A 21189-nucleotide genomic window follows, 5' to 3' on the forward strand; every position below is an offset into this window, starting at 1 on the left:
ATCATATCAGTGGATGAGGCTTCTGTCTTGTGCGGATCTGCCTGCTGCCTGCTGTCATTCTGCAATATTTATCTTCTTTGCTTCCGTGCCGAGTTCTGCCCCTTCCAGAAAGGGTGTGGATTTAGAGCCTAGAATAACAGGGTTGGGAAGGGCCTTAGGGGTCTTCTAGTCCAACCCCCTGCTTGAGCAGAAGAACCCAGACTGGTTGTCCAGTCTCTTATTAAAAACCTCCAGTGATGGAGCACCCACAACTTCTGGAGGGAAGCCATTCCATTGATAATTGTTCTATCAGGAAATTTCTCTGGATCTTTCTTTGATGAACTTCCATCCGTTACTTCTTGTCCTGCCCTCAGCTGCTTTGGAGAAGAAGTCAATCCTGTCTTTTCTGGGACAGCCCCTCCAGTATTGGAAGACTGCTATCGTATCACCCCTCACCCTTTTCTTCATTAGATTAAGCATACCCAGTTCCCACAATCGTTCATCGTACGGCTTAGCCTCCAGAACCTTAATCATCTTTGTTGCTCTTCTCTGCAGCCTTTTTGGAGTCTCACCATCCAGAGCTCCTTTACCCACTGCAGGTAAAAGCAAATCCATAGATCAACTAAGGAGGAGAGAATGGTGTTGCAGCTGGTCTACAAAATAGAAGTCCATGCTAAATTTACTACAGGCAGAGAATTCGATCAACGCTGTTTCTGAAGCCTATGACAAGAATGTTGACTAGAACTTGAAAAACCCAGCTCACCTTAGATGGATTCCCTCACTGTATGAAGCCCTGATTTCTCTAATCATGTTTTGATAAATCAACCACAGTGGCTGGGTTCTCGTGGCCGGTACAGTTCTAAATCTTGGTTTGCAATATACAGTGAGGGAGGGTTACTGAAAACCAGAAACACAAATTAAATAAACCACTCTGAAGGGCATTCATGGGGATGGGCTGTTTTAAACAAACAGTGCTTTGGGTATGTAGTAGTAAAGTCCACTGAAGGTTAGATGCCTGGCTTGGTGTAAACTAATCAATAAACCAGCCTGGTAAATGATTCTCTTAAATTGAAAAGCAGTCTAGGATTGATGCAATGGCTTAGAGACCTGCTTTAGTTGATAAATCAACCATGTGTGCTGAGAATGTAAATACTGCTAGAGTCAGCATCTGGCTGAGACATTGGAAAGCTTGAAAAGGACAATAAGGTTCCCCATCTTTCTTTGTGTTGAACTGAACATCAATAAGAATTGGTAGTTGAACTAAAACCATGGCAGGAAAACCCAGATTCAAATAAGTTTGTGCTAGTGAATCTCTCTCAGCCACATAATGTGGCTATTGAGAACTAGTTTGGTCTCATGGTGAAGGCAATAGACTAGAAACCAGGAGACTGTAAGTTCTAGTCCCAGCTTAGGCATGAAAGCCAGCTGGGTGATCTTGTAGGCCAATCACCAGGTGTCAGTGAGTTCTAGTCCTGCCTTCGCCATGAAAGCCAGTTGGGTAACTTTGAGTCAGTCCCTCCCTTTCAGCCCAATCCACCTCACAGGGTTATTGTTGTGGGGAAAATAGGAGGATGTTCACTGCCTTGAGTTATTTATAAAAATAATAAAGGTGCGGAAGTTTTTGTTGTGGTCCATTGTGTTGGGAATTTCACCCAATAAAGGGCTGGCTGGCGATGGTCAAATGACATAACAAATATGACATAACAAATATGAGTTCTAGGACATATTTGCAATAGTTTTAGGGACTCCAAAACTAAGCTGCAACCTTTGTGGCATGGCATCATGAAGCTTCACATCATCCTAGGGACCAGTTTGTTGCAATAACACACAACCCCTTTGATTACAACATCCCTGTTGTGAACACAACTCATTTGATGACTGTTCATCACAGTGTGCAAATTCACAAAATGGGCTGCTTGTACGAACACAGCCCACCTGCACACCTGCACTCTTTTAGCAACCCCATGTTCAGAAATCCTTCTGCATTGGATGGATATTTTCCCCACAATCTCTATCATTATCTGCTCCTGCAGATCCAACTATTGATCTGCCCTCTTCAGGAAGAGCTGCATGACAGACTAGCAGCTGAATGCTCTGCAATTCATTCATCAGCAGTGATTTCAACAGTAAACCATGATTAAGCAAACAATGGCTTGACATTGGGCAAAGGGAAGCAATTGCACCCTATTCAATAAATTTGAATGTGCAAATTCAGGTATGATGTGAGCAAAGTTGCAAACCAGCAAAACTGTGGGTGCGCCTTTCGCTTGTTTATTTTTTTCATATTTCAGTTTTAAGTCTGTTCTTAACTGTTTTAATTTATGCTTTTTATTCTGCTGTGGGTTTTTTATTATTATTATAAAACGCCTAGTCACTTAGATGGGATGGGTGGTGTAGAAATATAATAAACAAACAAACAGATAGATAAACAGATAAATAAACAAATAAACAGAATCACCATAGACATAAATAAACAAATCAATATTTTAAAAAACTGCAAAAACCCAAGGCATTCCCCTCTGTCAATTATCTTAATGTCCCGCCTCTTAAAGCCTCCGAAGCAACCGAGATGAAAACGCCTCCCCGGCTAGCAGGGACCGAAGCAACCTCTGCTTTCCTGGTCCCGCGCTCGCTTCCGCTCTGCCGCTCTGCCCCTACGAAGGAACCATCGAGCGCGGCGGGCGCATGCGCCTCGGCTCTTCCTGAGTCAGCGCTGGCCTTCCGCGGCTGCTCCGCGTGTTACGACGGGCGGCTCCGCGATGCTGCGGCGGGGGTCGCCGGCGTGGGGATGCTGGTGGTGGGCGCTGTGCGGAGCCCTCTGGGCCGGGGCCTGGGGTTCCGAGGACATCGTGGTGGGCTGCGGGGGCTTCGTCAGGTCCGACGTCGAGATCAACTACTCCCTGATCGAGGTGAGCGCCCTCCCTGCTAGGTAGGCCAGTGGGGGAGGGGACTTGGATGGAGGGGGCAGGGAGGGAAGTTTGGTGGTATTCTTTAAAAAAAAGAGAGTTAGGGTTAGGGTTTTATTAAATATTAACATTTATTTTTATTATGTATGTATGTATGTATGTGTATATATATGTATGTATGTATGTATGTATGTATGTATGTATATATACTGCTCAAAAAAATAAAGGGAACGCAAACTCCTTCAGTTCCATGTTAAAATGTTCCCTTTATTTTTTTGAGCAGTGTATATACATACATACATACATACATACACACACATACATACATACATACATACAGTTTGGGTGCACCAAACTCAAGATTATATATAATCTTTTAGCTTTGTGCTTCTCAGAGTAATATATATATATATATATATATATGAAGCACAAAGCTAAAAGCACAAGCCTGATGATGATGAATGTGATTTCATCGAAACGTCGCTATGACACTTCTAATCTTACACGGGAGAAAACCCGAATGACCAAAGACTCACATATAAACACCCGTGAAAACCTCAGAAAACAAATATATATATATATATAGTTCATATATTCATATTGGAGGAATATAAATCAGCTGTTTATTGTTAAAAAATTTAAAACAATAAAAGCAACTATTTACAATACTAAAACAAACTTAGCTCTTAGAGTTTGAGGATTGTATATTATTGAACAGATATGCCCGGGATTCGGATTTTTACAGTCATTAAGGATATATATACATATGTATGTGTATGTATATGTATGTATGTATGTACTGTATGTATGTATGTATGTATATTTTATATTTTATATTTATTTTATATTCTGATGCACCCTGTCGGCCCAGGACCGAAGTATTGTAAATCAACTGCTCTGCCAGAATAATTCTTATTTTTTTTCCTTCCTTCCAATGTTTCTTATGCAGGTTAAATTGTACACCAAGCATGGCACCCTGAAATACCAAACTGACTGTGCTCCAAATAATGGTTACTTTATGATTCCTCTGTATGATAAGGTGAGAGAGGCTATTTAATAATTTACATTAGGTGGCATTACGTTGCAGGACCGTGTTTAAAGGAAACCTTACTGAAGCTGGTGTCTTCAGTTTAACACCTGCCACTCTGTGGGTGGCTATGGGTGATGGATGGGGAGGGGGTGTGTGAAAATCCACCCTGAAATTCATGAAAGCTAGATGGTTATTTATTTTTTTAAGAAAAAGATTCTAAAGGTAAATAATAAGTTTTCAAAATGTGTCAAAATTTAGAGGTAGGTCAATGACTGAGCAGGGATTCCTGCAGGAGTTTTCTTTGTCCCTGCCCAAAATCTTAATCGCAATATTGCCTGTCAATATTTAAGATAAAGGATTGAACTGCAGTACAGTATAACTATAGCATTTTTTTCTGTTTTTCTTTTTTAGGGGGATTTTGTCCTTAAAATTGAGCCTCCCCTGGGGTGGAGCTTTGGTAAGTTGCTATTTTTAATAGAAAATTTTCCAGTTGATTTGAAGCCTATCGTAGTTGTGTATTTGTTTATAAGCTATGTTTATAATAAACATTGTTTATTGTCGTTGTTTATTGAAGCCCATCCCAAGATGTCTTTCTCACCTGTCCAGTATCGGAAGTCTAAAGCATTTAAAATGTTTTAATTTTCGAATTGTGTATTCACCCTTCATTGAAAGAGATGCCGTTGTGTGTGGGTTTTTTTTTTTTTAACTTATTTCCATATTATCATTTCTGAATCTCTGCAGCTCAGGGTTGAATTCTGGAATTCTTGGTGTTTGCTGGCAGATGTTTCATTTATAGATGAATAGGTATTTATAGTAGTTTCATTTATAGACCTTTGCTTGCAGATGTTCATGTATATAAACAGGGAGCAAATCCCATCCTCTCTTGCACTGCTGACATTACCTAGTTGGGTAATGAAACATCTGCAAGTAAACAGCCAAACTGAGAGAGCACCAAGGCCTGAACTGATTAGAAGTATATATGCTCAAAACAATTCCTAAATCTGCTTTCTAGGCTTATTTGTTTCCATTGCCAAAGTCTGATGCCTTTTTACCAGTTGATAAGCTATCATGAATCTAGAGATGGATTGGATTGTGCTCTAGGTGGCCTGTAAGAATTGGGTTTAGCAAAAACACAGTTCAAGACCTGAACTCTTATTTAATAATACTAATAATAATAAAGTTGGAAGGGACCTTGGAGGTCATCTAGTCCAACCCCCTGCTCAGGCAGGAAACCCTATACCATTTCAGACAAACGGCTGTCCAGTCTCTTCTTAAAAACCTCCAGTGTTGGAGCTTTCACAACTTCTGGAGGCAGGTTGTTCCACTGGTTAATTGTTCTAACTGTCAGGAAGTTTCTCCTTAGTTCTAGGTTGCTTCTCTCCTTGATGAGTTTCCATCCGTTGCTTCTTGTCCTGCCTTCAGGTGCCTTGGAGAATAGGTTGGCTCCCTCTTCTTTGTGGCAGCCCCTGAGATATTGGAACACTGCTACGATTTCAATTATTTTGAAAAAAAAATTGCTAGTTTTAGCGGGAAAGGATCACGTTGGCGGGTTTTCATCTTCCTTTCCAGAGCCAACGAGCGTGGACATCCATGTTGACGGCGTCAGCGACATTTGCACTAAAGGAGGCGATATCAATTTTGTTTTCACTGGCTTCTCTGTAAATGGGAAGGTAAGGGTTCCTCTCTTTTTAATTTTTTTATCTTTTTTGACAGTTACCTGTGTTACTTTGCCTGTATAGACCTGCTTGTTTCTTAAGACCGGTTCATAACCTGTGCTGAAGACTATCATTAAGGCTCCATGTCTTTGTGGGGGTCCCCTCGGGCGATAGGTGTTTTGTTTTTAAATTTTAAACATGGTTGAACATAATGCCTTTTTCCTGCAAGTGGAAAGGTAATTCTGTTTGTTCGTTCTTTGCAGGTTCTTAGCAAAGGCCAGTCTCTGGGTCCTGCCGGCGTCCTCGTTTTGCTCAGAAGTCCCAGCACAGGAGTGACCTTACAGAGCACAATCACTCAGCCTGGAGGAAAGTGAGTGTGAATTCTGTTGAGATCTCAGAAGAATTTGCAGCAAACCATATTTCTGAAGAATTGAACAGCAACCTGTTGTATTCTCCCCCCTTCCCCTTCCTCAATCAGGATGTGGCCGGCCTGGCGTAGTTTTGGCCATCTATTCCATGGCCATCTATTCCATGCGGCCGGCCTGGCGTAGTTTTGATTGGGCTTTGCTCGGGGTTTTATATGGGGTATTTTAGAGCAGGCTTTTATTCAATATTTATTGTGATTTTTATTATTGCCTGTTCACCGCCCTGAGTCCCGTAAGGGAGATAGGGCGGTATATAAATTTAAATAATAAATAAATAAATAAATGTGGAAATAGCTAAATGTTAGTAGATGGGGTCAGTATTTTTCAAACTGGGCAACTTTTAAGAGGTGTGGTTTTCAGCTTCCACAATTCCCCAGCCAGAACTCCATGCATCTTAAAAGTTTCCCAGGTTGAAAAACACTTATCTAGATGGAGAAAGATGTAGGAATAACTATTCTGGTAGGAATGCCTGGCTGGTATTTTGAGTTCTTCTGGAGAATATCCAACTGGGAACACGGATTTTATTGTGCCGTTGGTCCCACAAACTAGAGGAGGAAGTGAATTTGTCCACTGAATTTTATTTCAACGGACAGGAATGTTCCACGTGGACTATTTTGGTATCTTTTCTTTTTCCCAGGTATGCTTTTTTAAAAGTGCTTCCTGGAGAATATGAAGTCTTTGCTTCTCATCCCACCTGGACTCTGAAAGAGGTAAGCATGACTGTCGGCCTCTTTAACTGAGTCCCAAACGGAAAGTGATTCTTTCCCAGCTCAGCTCTGCCAAGTTGTCTTTAGCAAGATTTATTGAAACGAAAGCAGCCGGGTCATAAGAATTCCAGGAGCTGAAAGTCCTTTACATATTGAGCCAGTTTTTATCCCAGTGACTATCAAGGTGGAGATCTTTCAGTTTTGTTCCTAACAGCCTTCCTGTGAACTAGTAATAATGGGGAAGTTTGTAGCTGCTTGTTTACATGACCGTCTCCTGGATCTTTATTGATCTGGAGGCAGTCATTACACTCTGCTGTCATTATATTTTTTAATTAATTTTTTACACAAGCATAAGTCATTCAATAATCGGTAAACAGTGTGATGTCTGGGTTACATTTGTAAAAACAGTCCTTAACAATTAATTTCTATAGTTTGTATTCCATTTTTGATGTATGCCTTTGTGACCACAGTAAAAAAAAATGACAATAAAGGTTATCTTATCTAAGTCATAGAGTAGACCTTTTCTGCCTTTCCTGTTTACTTTTGAGTGGGTGAATAGCAATAGCCCTTAGACTTATATGCCGCTTCACAGAGCTTTACAGCCCTCTCTAAGCGGTTTACAGAGTCAGCCTGTTGCCCCCAACAATCTGGCTCCTCATTTTACTGGCCTGGGAAGGATGGAAGGCTGAGTCAGTGGCAATAGCAATAGCCCTTAGACTTATATACCGCTTCACAGAGCTTTACAGCCCTGTCTAAGCGGTTTACAAAGCCAGCATATTGCCCCCAACAATCTGGATCCTCATTTTGCTGACCTTGAGAGGATGGAAGGCTGAGTCAACCTCCAGCCCCGTCAGGGTCGAACTCCAGGCTGTAGGCAGAGTTTGCCTGCAATACTGCACTCTAACCACGGCGCCCCCAGGGCTTGATACAGCGATATATCTTGCATCATTTTGGGTCCTCACCTGTTGCTCTTGGTATTTCAGGCCACTACCAGCGTGCGAGTCACCAGCTCCAACGCCTACGCTTCCAATCCACTCATCGTAGCCGGGTACAACGTGTCTGGATCTGTCCGAAGTGATGGCGAGCCCATGAAAGGAGTCATGTTTCTCCTTTTCTCCTCTTCAGTGGCAAAGGAGGTCAGCCAAATGTTACGAATTAGAACTATCATTGTTAATTATCTGCTTAATGAATAGGTCCCTCTGCCTTTGGTTCCTGTAGTACTTGATGAACGCAGTTTCATGAAAGGAGACTCATTAGGCTGAGTCTGTTCAGGGACCAATTCATTATTGACTCCTGTTGTGGGTGGCAGAATGGGTTGTACCATTCTGCCTGTAGGGATTAATGTCGTAACTTGAGGACTACTGTAGATGCTGTAACTCAAGGTCTACCTGTAGTGATTAATGCCGTAACTCAAGGACTACTGTAGGGATTAAAGTCATAACTCAAGATCTACCTGTAGCGATTAATGCCGTAACTCCAGGTCTGCCTGTAGGGATTAATGCCGTAACTCCAGGTCTACCTGTAGGGATTAAAGTCATAACTCAAGGTCTGCCTGTAGGGATTAATGCTGTAACTCGGGGTCTACCTGTAGGGATTAATGCCCTAACTCAAGAACTACTGTAGGGATTAAAGTCATAACTCAAGGTCTACCTCTAGAGATTAATGTTGTAACTCAAGGACTATCTGTAGGGATTAATGTCGTAACTCAAGGACTATCTGTAGGGATTAATATTATCTCTTTATACAGGACATCATGGGTTGCAATTCTTCTCCAGTTGATGGTTTTCCCGCAAGGGAAGATTCTCTCGCCTACCTTTGCAACGTGATTTCCAAAGAGGACGGTACCTTTACCTTCCAGTCCCTGCCGAGTGGCAAGTACGCCGTGGTGAGTAAGCGGCCAGAAGTTTTTTCTCCAAAGGAGGGTGGCTTCCGACTGTGTGCTTCAGACAGGCAGTCTGCTCTAAATCCTGCCTGTCTTGTGCAGTGAAAGCATTGATTGATTCTCTTCGGAATTAGCGGAGGATTTAGAAACTTAAATTTGGAGAGGATTTCACACACACACACACACACCCCAAGCAGGATTCATCTGATCTGCAGTATCAATAATAACATCAAGCTTTGATGAAAACAAATGGAATAATCTGCCCAGAATGTCAGGCATCAGGCACATTATTTCCACTTAGGAATTTCTGCGTTAATGTCGTCTCGTCAAGCTCAGCAAGAGATCTGTTAGCAATGTTTATGGTTATTAAATCTGATTTCATGTTTTCAGCTGGGTTGCCCCCCCCCCCAGTTTTGGACGCCACCCAGCATCTGTTGGAGGTGGGGAAACTAATCAATGCTGAATAATAAACTGACGATTGGTCCCAGTGGTTATATCAAAAAATCTTGAACCGCATTTCTGCTTATATCCTCAGATTTTACCTTAATCATCCTTAGGTCTTGGTTGGGATGGCTCGGACTTGAATTATTTAGTTTCCACCAGTCTGTGAATCTGATTATAATACATTAACGAGAAAGGATACAGAGCTTTTTTTCCCTTAGATAGTAGATTTTACTCACTGTGCAAATAATCAGTTCTCTTCAGATTGATTAGCTCAAAAAACTGGAGGATTAACAGCACGGTAAACTAATTTTATTACAGATAGTCATCATCAACAACAACAAAAAAAACCCTCAACCCTAAAACCAAGGTTTTCTAGCCCAGGTACTAACCATGGATAGGAAAGGATTCTGGCTTGGCCCTATATACAGATATATCCAATAGGATTGGGAAGGATATAGACTGGATTTGAACATTACAAGTCATTTTAAGCTCTTGCTTGCTGTCTCCTCCTAGATACCCTTTTACAGGGGGGAGAGAATTACGTTTGACGTCGCCCCGTCCAAATTGGATTTTGTCGTGGAGCACGATAGTCTCAAAATTGAGGTAGGTTCTGCTGGAAAACTGTACAGGTAGTCCTTGACTTAACGACCAGAATTGAGACCAAAATTTACGTGGCCAAGTGAGAAATTTGTGAAGTGAGTTTTGCCCCATTTTACGACGTCTCTCGCCACCTTTGTTAAAGTGAATCGCTGCTGTTCTTAAATTGGTAACACACGTTGTTCAGCGAGCCCGCTCTCCCCGTGGACTTTGTCAGAAGGTCACAAAGGGGGGAATCACGTGACCCTGGGACGCTGCGTCCGTCATAAATGTGAGTCAGTTGTCAAGCATCCACATGTACATCACGTGAACCATGGGGATGCTGCAGTGGTCATTAGCGTGAACAACAGTCCTTTTTCCAGTGGCGTAACTATGAACAGTCACTAAATGAACTGTCGTAAGTCGAGGACCATCTGTATCAGCGCCCTTTAATTAATAATAATAATAATAATAATAATAATAATAATAATAAAAAAGTTGGAAGGTCCCTTGGAGGTCATCTAGTCCAACCCCCTGCTCAGGCAGGAAACCCTATACCATTTCGGACAAATGGCTGTCCAGTTTCTTAAAAACTTCCAGTGTTGGAACATTCACTGCTTCTGGAGGCAGGTTGTTCCACTGGTTAATTGTTCTCACTGTCAGGAAGTTTCTCCTTAGTTCTAGGTTGCTTCTCTCCTTGATTAGTTTCCACCCGTTGCTTCTTGTCCTGCCTTCAGGCGCTTTGGAGAATAGCTTGACTCCCTCTTCTTTGGGGCAGCCCCCGAGATATTGGAAGACTGCTATCATGTCCCCCCTCGTCCTTCTCTTCATTAAATTAGACATACCCAATTCCATCCATTGGAAAGGCCTTCCTTTGGGAAAATGGACATTTGGAACCATTTGAGAAAGGGGTGAGACGATAAAAGTCCAACAGGGTTCAAATTTTGTTCACCTTTTTCAGCCAGTCTTCCACGTCATGGGCTTCTCGGTTACGGGCAGGATTTTGAACAGCCCCGAGGGTGAAGGGGTGCCCGATGCCACCGTGATCCTGAACAGCCAGATTAAAGGTGGGTATCAGTTTTGAGATTGACCTAGGTCAGGGATGTTAAACTTTTAAGACTTGTGGACTTCAATTCCCAGAATTCCCCAGCCAGCGCATGCTGGCTGGGGAATTCTGGGAGTTGAAGTCCACAAGTCTTAAAAAGTTGCCACGGTTGGACACCCCTGGAAGGTTTTGTTTAGAAGCAACAGTTGTATAAAAGGCAACGCAGCGTTGTTGCCAAGTCTTAGAAGAAATTGAGGGGGGTGTTCAAAGGCTTGTTAGAGGTGTTAAGGTTACTATCTTTTTAGAATTCCTGATCTGTAGCCAGGAAAGCCAGTAGGAATTCTGGAAATTCCAAGTCCCGGTTTCTTTGGAGATTGATAGATTGCCTTTATTTTTCTCATGCGTGCCTGCTTGTTCCTTTTTCCGATTCCAGTTGTAGGGTGTAAGGGTGTAGGTCTATACATACGTTGCATATAGTATGCATATGTTGTATACAGTATGCTTAGGTGTGTGTCATGTATGTGTTTCACTTTGAGAGCGGGCAACTAAATTTCATTTTTGAGGTGTGTCGTAGTGCCCACAGTAAAAAATGACAATAAAGGTTATCTTATCTCATCTTGCCTTACCTTATCTTATCCTATCCTATCTTACCTTATCTTACCTTACCTTACCAGTTACTACCAGATCGGATGGCTCTTTCCGCCTTGAAAACATCACCACCGGCACATACACCATCCAGGCTCATAAAGACCACCTCTTCTTTGATACCCTGACGGTGAAGATTGCTCCCAATACCCCACAGCTGGCTGATATCATAGTAACAGAGTGAGTGTCCCTGGGGGGGGGATGTGTGTGAAAGAAAGAGAGTCTTCCGTGTTTGAAAAGGGTGTGGAATCGGGATGTGCAAAATGTCCCAAGCTTTAGAACAGTTATTTTGAAGTGTTCCAGGCATGAAACCAAGTATTTTCTGTGTGTTGGTGCACCCTTATGTTGTTGTTTTTTTAAAAAATATATTATATTGATTTTTTTAACATAAACACCTTCATATTTGGTAAACAGCGCGTTGTCTGGGTTTATATTTACAAAGCAATCACTAATCATCAGTTTCTATATTCCAAAGTCCACATAACAGCTTTGTTTGATTTTCTCTTCTTCCAATAATATTCTCTTTGTCTACCTTGAATTAGTTCTTATTAGTTCGATAGGTAACAATTAAATATAAAGATTTTTCTAAAATTTCTACCAGTAATAATCACATCAGTATCATGCTTCTTTTCTATCTGATCATAGAAAAGAAGAAGGGAAGGGAAGAGGGAGGGAGGGAGGGGAGAAGGAAGGAAAGGAATGGAGGGAGGGAGGAAAGAGGAGGGAGAAGGAAGGAAAGAAAGGAAAGGAAAGGGAGAATAGAGTTAAGAGGGAGAGGAAACGAAGGGAGGGAAAGAGGGAAGGTGGGTAGAAGGAAGGGAAGAGGGAGAGAGGAGACAAGAAAATAAGCAAAGGAATAGAGGGAGGGAGGGAGGAAAAGAGGGAAGGAAGGGAGGAAGAGAAAAGGGAAGTCCTTTGCACCATTCCCATTGGTCAGGTGATCAAAATTCAGATGGGCTCAATCGTGGTCAAGGACTCCCTGTATGAATGTACTATTCAGCTCTAGTGGCAACTTAAGCCTTCTTTGCTAAGTCTTCTGTGCGCAACTGCCTTAAACTGAGTTGGCCACATTCAGGCCTCTGTGTGAACTTTGCATTTGTTTCTTCCTCTTTTTTTATAAAAAACAACACCAACCCAGATTCAGCGTCTGCGGGCAGATCTCAGTCACCCGGTTCCCCGATTCAGTCAAGCAGATCAACAAATACAAAGTGAACATGTGGCCACAGGATAAGGATAATAAGGCTGTGCTGAAGACTACTGAAACAGATGTTCGTGGCGGGTTTTGTTTCAAGGCAAGACCGGGCTTATATGTTCTGCAGGTATTAACAATTTCTGCTCTTTTGGTTTGTTTGTTTGTTTGTTTACTATTGTTCTTCTGTTCTTTTTTTTTTCCTGTTACAAATGCAGTCAATCTTGTTTCCTTGGGATTTTTCTACTAGAAACAGGAACAGGTTACGAACTGCTTGTTTCCACTTTGCAGATGGACATTTTGGCTGTCTTTTATTTTCTCAACTACCTGATAAGTGTCAGTTTCTCTGTTGTAATTTTATTACTCTAAAGACAATTAACACCAGTTTTTTTAAAAACTCCAAAAACAGGGAAACGGGGGCTTTTAATCTTTTGGACCATGCCCCTTCCTTCATTTCATCTAGATTTTATTGTTGTTATTCCATTTTTTGTTTCACTGTCGGCAGTAAGAATGTCTTCCGATTCAGTTTGGGGTTGCTGCAGAGAGGAAAGGGGGCCAATAGGCAATCTTGCATCGTTTGGGCTACAGTTCCCTCAATCTCCTAGTAGAATGTGAGGCTAAGCAGGATTGAGGTTTAGAGGGCACCAGGGAATTTACTCTGCGTCGTTCCTGATTTGTTTACCTGCTTTTTCTGAGTATAGAAACCAGTGGGCTGCATGCAATTTATTAAGCCAGGATTCCTCATTTATCATATGTGAGGATCTGCTATGTTGCAGTGCACGGGAGTCTGATACCTGCTACTTGCATGTGGCTGCAATAACAGAACAGGGAAAATCTTCTGTGGTCCTAAAAAAAAGTAGAGTAGATTGCCACAGTTATGGCAGACATCACCAAAAAGAGCCATCGGCTGGCAGGAAACGCCTAGGAGTTTTTATTTTTTTTAATTGGGTGTTTGGTTTCTCCAAAATCTATCCTGGACTCCAGAGTTGCTTTCTTGCAGGTCGTCATTCCCGATGCAGAAATGAGAGCAGGACTGGCTTTAAAACCCAAAGTATTTCCTGTTACAGTGGCTTCCAAGCCAGTACTGGATGTGATCTTCTCTCAGTTCTTGGCTTCTGTTTCCGGGAAGATCACTTGTTTGGGTAAGCTATTTTCCCCTCCTGGTCCATGAAAAACACAAAAGTTTGACATGTCCTGCCTTGTCACGGCTTCTGTTGCATTAGGCCAGTGATGGCGAACCTTTTAGAGACCGAGTGCCCCAAAACAGGCCCTGCCCCCACCCTGCTCGCTCCGCCCCACCTTGCCCTCATCCCGCCCTCTGTCCTGCCTGCCCCCAGGGCCACCTACCGCCTCCACAGATCACCCAGGCAGCCCGGCAGCGCCATGGTAGCCAGGCCCTCCGCCCCGCAGAATCAACTGCGCGCGACGGGGCACAAGGGCGGAGTCTTGTCCCCGCTGCCCGGCTGCCATGTTCTTGGCTGCGCTGCTCCGCGTGGGCCACGCTCGGGGGCGACTCTCCTCCGGGGGGGCGGGCTGCTGGTGAGGTGGCTGCGGGGGGAGGCGGGGCTGGGACGACGGCGCACATGCCCACAGAGAGGGCTCTGAGTGCCGCCTCTGGCACGCGTGGCGAAGGTTCGCCACCACTGCATGTGAGATGACCACTCACAGTCTTGGTGGTCACCTTCTGATGATCCAAGAAGTTGAAATCCCAAGGCAGCCAGAACTCCAGAGGAAGGGACTGAATTCACCGAGCGAGACTTTTATGGCTCATCTCTTCTCATTCTTAGTTTCTCTTTCCGCAGATGCTTGCGGGGAATTGATGGTGATACTTCAGTCCACCATTCGGCCAGGAGAAAAACGCAGCCTCCAACTTACAGCCAAGTCAACCTCCTTGGCGTTTACCTTTGAAAATGTCCTGCCGGGCAAATACAAAAGTAAGTCTCTAACACACGTCCTTCACCTTTTTAGCCTGGCGTTTTTTATCGGATTACCTTTTCGGCTCATTTCTGTCTTAATATCTGGCCGAGGAGCAGTTTGGCCTAGCAGTGGAAGGAGTTCGGCAGTACAGCTTCTCTCGGTTGCTCATTTAAGCAGCTGCATCATTTGGCAGGTTGCTATTTGTGTGTGAAAAAAATACGTCTGTGTGGTGGAATCTAAAGCAGTTGCCTTATTAATAGGTCAGTTTTAATAAATAACAGGGTTACTGGGCTTAAACGGCCGGAGGCGGCACGGTGGTTAGAACGCAGTATTGCAGGTTAACTCTGCCCACTGCCAGGAGTTCAATTCTGACTGGCTTAAGGTTGACTCAGCCTTCTAGCTTTGCAAGGTCGGTAAAATGAGGACCCAGATTGTTGGGGGTGCAATATGCTGACTTTGTAAACCGCTTAGAGAGGGCTGTAAGGCACCGTGAAGTGGTATATAAGTCTAAGTGCTATTGCTATCTTCCTTCCTTCCTTCCTTCCTTCCTTCCTTCCTTCCTTCCTTCCTTCCTTCCTTCCTTCCTTCCTTCCTTTTAATTTAAAGTGAGCATTATCCAAGAAGACTGGTGTTGGAAGAATAAATCCTTGGAGATAGAAGTTGTGGAAGAGGACGTATCGGGCATCGAATTTCGCCAAACGGGGTACATGCTACGATGTTCTCTTTCCCACGCCATTACTTTGGTAGGTACTCCAATCAAATTTTTGTATTAAATATTAAATTTTTGTAACCATTCATCCCCTTTAACCAACAATAGAATAGAATAGAATAGAATAATAGAAATAGAATAAAATAGAATAGAATAGAATAGAGACTTATGACCATTTTTCACACTTACGCCTGTCACAGCATCCTTCTGGTCCCGTGTTCGAAATTCAGATGCTTAGCAACTGGCTCACATTTATGACAGATGCCGTGTCCCGGGATCACGTGATCCCCTTTGGCGACCTCCTCACAAGCAAAGCCAATGGGGAATCCAGATTCACTTAAGAATCCTGTAACTAGTTTAACAAATTCAGTGATTTACATAACGCCGTGGCAAGAAATCTCGTAAAATGGGGCAAAATTCACTTAACAAATGTTTTGTTTAGCAAGAAAAATTTTGGGGGGCTCAACTGTAAGTCGAGGACCATCTGCACACAAATGTCTTCTGGCTTAGCTTTCTTAGAAAGCTTTGCCTTCAACCTATTTAGCTCTCCATTTTTTGACTGGGATTTTAATGCTCCTTAGGAGTTCTATCAAGATGGAAATGGACCGGAAAACGTTGGTGTTTACAACCTGTCCAAAGGTGTGAACAGATTCTGCCTCTCCAAGCCAGGTAGGAATCCTTAAGGGGACAAGTTGAAAATGAAAGATGTTTCTTTGCAGGATATTTCTGGAGATAAAGATAAGATGAACAGGAGAAGATATTTTGGGAGATAAAATATTTAAAGCGACGGTCAGAAAAAATGAGAGGCACGCATTATGGCTCCTAAAGCACAGGTTTGGTTTGTGACATTTTGTGTATGTGTGTGTGTGTGTGTTGTGAGAACCGGCCATTTCTGATTAATTCAGCAGATAACCCTGGTTTACGTGGTATCTGAACCAGATCAGAGAAAAAGCAAGTTGACTTGAGGACTTTTATTTAAGGTGACAGTTGAGCAGAAAGGCGTGGAGGTCAAGAAGTAGAAAAGGCAGAGGACCTTCTGTTTTTCTTAGCTCAGGGGTAGGCAACCTTGGCTCTTTTATGACTGGTGGACTTCAACTCCCAGAATTCCTGAGCCAGCCATGCTGAGGGGAAAGGGAGAGGTTTCCAAGCTGAGCCACGCTGGCTCAGGAATTCTGGGAGTTGAAGTCCACGAGTCATAAAAGAGCCAAGGTTGCCTACCCCTGTCTTAGCCTCAAAGAAATAGGAACTTGGTACAGGTTTCCAAGGAAACCTGGATTAGATTAACTATAGTTGGATGCAATCTCAGGCATAGTTAATAATCGGAAAACAGCAGAAGAAGCTGTGGGTTGAAAGAGTTTGGAAGTGGTGGCTTGGGCTGTCTTTGTGTAGTTGACAGAACTCAAGAACCGTGTGGATTTCAGAAAAGGTTACGGTAAAAAAATAAACCTTGAAAGCTGGAAAAAAAAGTTCCCAGGCAGACTTAACAGCGTGCCAGTTAAGGCAGAGTCTCTGAAGAATTTCCTTCCTTCGGCCTTTTCCTGTTCTCCATTTTTGAGACGAGTCAAACTCCTTTGCCAGCTTCTTGCAGGCTTGAACAATTTTGAAATACGAGGCGTTCCATTGCAGTGTTTGTTCATCCTCTCCAGGTGTGTATGAAGTAACGCCCCGCTCCTGCCACCGATTCGAGCATGAATATTACACCTATGACACGTAAGCATAGTTGATGGGGAAATATTTTGGATGGTGTCCATCAGGAATCTTCCGAAGGAAGCAGTTTGAGGGCTGATTTGATGTGTGGGAAGATGTGGGGCCTTTTTGCGGGTTCTAAAACGTTTCAGCTTCAGAAGATGGGGGAGGCCATCTTGCCTTGTGGGAGATGGGTCCTTTGTGACTAGCCAGGCTCGCCTTGGCAGCCATTTTGTGAATAACTTAGCTCCACCCAGGCTGACATTTTATGGATAAGCAGGAACCTCCCTATAGCAGCCATTTTATGAGAGTTCCCAAAACCTCATCAGTTTCCAAATGTTCCTTTGCGATAAGTTCTTTACTGTAAAATAATTTGATAAACGTTCCATAAGTTTTAGACTTGAAACCCAACTGTAGTGAAATGTATTTTCTTTCCTAAATGTCTATAATCTATAGAGGTAGTTGTTGTCTATAGAGGTTCTAAATTTTTATAATCTATAGAGGTCAAGCTGCAGGGGTTTTCAGAAAGTTTCCTGCCAATAAGGTCATGGTTTCTTGTATCCAAAATCTGATACCAGATTTTGGGTAAATTTTCACCTTGAAATTCCACTTTTTGGTTGAATTATTGATCCAGGTCTGCTCCCAGTATCTTGACCCTGACTGCAATTCGTCACCACGTGCTTGGAACGATTACCACCGACAAACTAATGGATGTGATGGTTACCATTCGGTAAGAGTCTGACGGCCTTCAGAAGGCCATCCTTGAAATCTTTTTCAACTTTGGCCAAGTATTGGTTCTCCCATAGACCAGGATGGAGGAATTGGGATTTATTCTGGCGTCGTTATCTCTCTAGATTTCAAATCTATTTTCTCACTTAATATAAGTTAATAGAACCTAGGAATGTCAGATGTTCTCCAGATGTTGCTGAATTGGCACCAAGAACATTTGTCCAGCATAGTGATGGGTTCTGGGAACTGCGTTGCAGCAATGTTTGAAAGTCTACAAAGTCCTTACTTCTACCAGAGCATGTAGTATGTTGGTTACAAGACCCCCCTAGTCCAGACTGCCCCATCTTCGATCTGATGACCATACTCAAAGTTGGAGTAGGAGCTCCTTCATTGGGAAGCAACAGTAACTCAGCATTGATTCATTTGCTTTGAATGAAGGAATGATGGGTTTTTGACATCGTTAGCTAAGCAGTTCAGGTAGCACATGACTAGAACATTGAATGTGTTGTATGTTCTTCCTGGTTGACATGGGGATGGAATTCTCCAGTACATCTTTGGTGTTCTAGGTTGGGACGATTGTTCCATTTAGTCTTTCAACGAAAATAGTTGACTTCTAGGATTAAAGAACCTGCAGTGGTTTTCACAAGGCCACACTCCCCTCTCCTAGGTCCTCAATCGACAGTGAACCTGATTTGGTGCTTGGGCCATTGAAATCCCAACAAGAGCTACGTCAGGAGCAGCAACGGGCTGAAATAGAAGCTCGTCGGCAGGAGAGAGAGAAGAAGGGGCCAGATGAAGAAGGATCTAAGCCACCAGTGCAGGAAGTGGTGGAGGAGCTTGTGGGGCCATTCCACTATGACTTTTCCTATTGGGCAAGGTGTGTTGAAAACCCTTTTGTGTGTTTGTTTATCTATATTCCACCTTTATTATTTTTACAAATAACCTATTGAGCCCCTCCAAAAGAACTTCCTCCTCCTATTTTCCTGTGAGGTGAGTTGGGCTGAGAGAGAATGACTAGCCCAAGGTCCCCCAACTGGCTTTCATGGCTAAGGTGGGACTAGAACTCACCGTCTCCTGGTAATTGACCCAAAGTCACCCAGCTAGCTTTCATGGCTAAAGTGGGATTAGAACTCACAGTCTCCTGGTGATTGGCCCAAAGTCACCCAGCTGGCTTTCATGGCTAAGGTGGGACTAGAATTCGCCGTCTCCTGGTAATTGACCCAAAGTCACCCAGCTAGCTTTCATGGCTAAAGTGGGATTAGAACTCACAGTCTGCTGGTGATTGGACCCAAAGTCACTCAGCTGACTTTCATAGCCAAGGTAGGACTAGAACTCCTGGTCTCTTACATTCATAGTCTCTGTTGATTGTGAAGGAGCTTCGCTGGAACAGCTGGAAGGGGGTTCCTTCAAATTGCCTTGGAAAGACAGTTTAGACTAAACCAGTATAACAAGTCGTTGGAAATTTTGGACCAAATCGTCTTTAAGGTCCAACCCTTTTATTGTGTGATTTGTAGATCCGGGGAGAAAATCACGGTGACACCATCATCCAAAGAACTTCTTTTCTACCCTCCTTCCATCGAAACCGTGGTCAGTGGTGGTAAGTCTTGGCAGTCATTCTGCAGTATTTTCAAGGCGTCTCCAAGTGGGGCAGGAGGGAATCCAGAGAAATATAATCTAGAAATCTGAGAAACTTTGGCCAAGTTAAAGTGAACAGTGTCAGTCCCCCCCAAACCCAAGAAAGACAAAATTACTTCTAAGAAGCTTCCTTTATTAATTGTTTTTCACTGATAGACAGATTCTTGCCAAACTAAAGCAAACTACTTGAATCATGAAAGATATCCTCTTGAGAACTTCTAAAGAGGAGCTGTCTTAACTCTCTTCCTCCCAACCAGACTATCTAAATTTCACTGCTCCTTCCTCGGAATCCAGGCTACATCCCACTTACACCTGCAGCTACAGCTCCCAGCATCCCGCTACTTTGGCCAAGCTCTCCGTAAGCCAGCTGGAACTGTAGTTCAACAATTGTAGGAGAAGAGCAGGCAGAGCTTAGGGGTGGAGTCAAGCGAGTAATAAGCTTAGAATCATTATGTTCCCACAAACAGTCTTAAGTCCAACTTCTCTTGCATTCCACTGGCTCTTTACCTGGTGCCAATTTAGCGCTGACCATTAGTTGACTAGATTCTTGTGTCTAGGCCTGAACAATAAGTCAGCAAGTGGAACTTCATGAATGGTCCCGATTCTTTATGCCTGGCACCAATAACCGGAGAGGTGGTTTTCCTACAGTGGGGACAACGTCCGGCAAACTGGCTTGTTTCTCCACTTGTTCCCTCAGATACAAATCTCTTTCTAAAATGAGAGAGAGAGAGAGCATCATCATCGTCTCAAGCCATCTCTTGCTTTCTCCTCTCATTGGATAATGCGCATGCTGTCCATTAACTGCTTTAACCTACTTAGAAGTGACATCTTTCATCTTCTGTAGCCTTTCAGACAAATCAAAACATCCCGGATGGTTGAGTCAGAACAACTTGTGGAGGGCTAAATTGTCCATCTTTGATGCAACGTACTTTGCATGGATCAAAAGTTCTCACCTGCTAAAGGGTTTATCTCTGTAGATGGTACACGGTATAATTGAATGATCATTCATTTGTAACTAACATCCTTCTCCCCAATTAATTTCCAATGCATTTCAATAGTAGTGAACCTTGCAGGGTTGCTGGTAATATCTTCACATTCCCGTTAGTGCCTAAATCTTGGCAACTTCTTCACCGGTTTTCTCCTTTCCTTTGTTCCAGAAAGCTGTCCTGGGAAGCTGATAGAGATATACGGCAAAGCGGGACTCTTCATGGAGGGACAGATTCATCCCGAATTGGAAGGGGTCGAAATCATAATTTCTGAAAAAGGAGCGGCTTCCCCCCTGATTACAGTTTTCACAGATGATAAAGGTTCCTACAGGTAAATTCTAGTCCAGGGAATTCGACTAGAACAGGGGTCCCAGACCCCCGGTCCGTGGACCAGTACCGGGCCGCGGCATGCCAGCAACCGGTCCGCACAAACAAGCCAAGCCCCATCCGTGGGATGCAGGCAGCACACAAAACCATGCGCCCTCCAGTCTGCGGAAAAACCTCTCTCCATGGAACCGGTCCCTGATGCCCAAAAGGTGTTGAGACTCTAGAAAGAGTACAGAGAAGAGCAACAAAGATGATCAGGGGACTGGAGGCTAAAGCATATAAGGAACGGCTGCTGGAATTGGGGATGTCTAGTTTAACGAAGAGAAGGACGAGGGGGGACAAGATAGCAGTCTTCCAGGATCTCAGGGGCTGCCCCAAAGAAGAGGGAGTCAAGCTGTTCTCCAAAGCCCCTGAAGGCAGGACAAGAAGCAACGGATGGAAACTAATCAAGGAGAGAAGCAACCTGGAACTAAGGAGAAACTTCCTGACAGAACAATTAACCAGTGGAACAACCTGCCTCCAGAAGCGGTGAACGCTCCAAGACTGGAAGTTTTTAAGAAGAGACTGGACAGCCATTTGTCCAAAATGGTATAGGGTTTCCTGCCTGAGCAGGGGGTTGGACTTAATGACCTCCAAGGTCCCTTCCAATTGTGTTATTCTGTTATTCCATGTTCTTGATTTGAGATTTTACCGAACTTTACAGGAGTTGTGGGTATT

The 21189-nt window shown here is 43.4% G+C and overlaps 2 protein-coding genes across 2 annotated transcripts in view; one reads left to right on the plus strand and one right to left on the minus strand.

Annotated features, from left to right (window-relative positions):
* Window positions 1-482, minus strand: part of LOC107289980 (multidrug resistance-associated protein 1-like) — a gene marked incomplete at its 3' end in the record, with an annotated part of 51432 nt that extends 50950 nt beyond the window's left edge. The window contains 1 exon segment of the mRNA XM_029284656.1: window positions 462-482. Within this exon segment, the coding sequence (XP_029140489.1) occupies window positions 462-482 (21 nt within the window).
* Window positions 483-3828: 3346 nt separating this feature from the next.
* The window catches only part of LOC107289981 (nodal modulator 3), a 26393-nt gene continuing 9032 nt past the window's right edge, over window positions 3829-21189 (plus strand). The window contains exons 1-20 of the mRNA XM_029284655.1: window positions 3829-3924; window positions 4327-4372; window positions 5485-5585; window positions 5834-5940; window positions 6633-6705; window positions 7686-7838; window positions 8450-8587; window positions 9542-9631; window positions 10566-10671; window positions 11324-11474; window positions 12433-12613; window positions 13484-13625; window positions 14286-14417; window positions 15007-15143; window positions 15691-15778; window positions 16756-16819; window positions 17430-17525; window positions 18192-18401; window positions 19039-19121; window positions 20317-20476. Of these exons, the coding sequence (XP_029140488.1) occupies window positions 3829-3924; window positions 4327-4372; window positions 5485-5585; window positions 5834-5940; window positions 6633-6705; window positions 7686-7838; window positions 8450-8587; window positions 9542-9631; window positions 10566-10671; window positions 11324-11474; window positions 12433-12613; window positions 13484-13625; window positions 14286-14417; window positions 15007-15143; window positions 15691-15778; window positions 16756-16819; window positions 17430-17525; window positions 18192-18401; window positions 19039-19121; window positions 20317-20476 (2354 nt within the window). The remainder of the gene's footprint in view (window positions 3925-4326; window positions 4373-5484; window positions 5586-5833; window positions 5941-6632; window positions 6706-7685; window positions 7839-8449; window positions 8588-9541; window positions 9632-10565; window positions 10672-11323; window positions 11475-12432; window positions 12614-13483; window positions 13626-14285; window positions 14418-15006; window positions 15144-15690; window positions 15779-16755; window positions 16820-17429; window positions 17526-18191; window positions 18402-19038; window positions 19122-20316; window positions 20477-21189) is intronic.

Source organism: Protobothrops mucrosquamatus, unplaced genomic scaffold, assembly GCF_001527695.2.
Source record: "Protobothrops mucrosquamatus isolate PMUCROS unplaced genomic scaffold, P.Mucros_1.0 scaffold795, whole genome shotgun sequence".
NCBI classification, from domain to species: Eukaryota; Metazoa; Chordata; class Lepidosauria; order Squamata; family Viperidae; genus Protobothrops; species Protobothrops mucrosquamatus.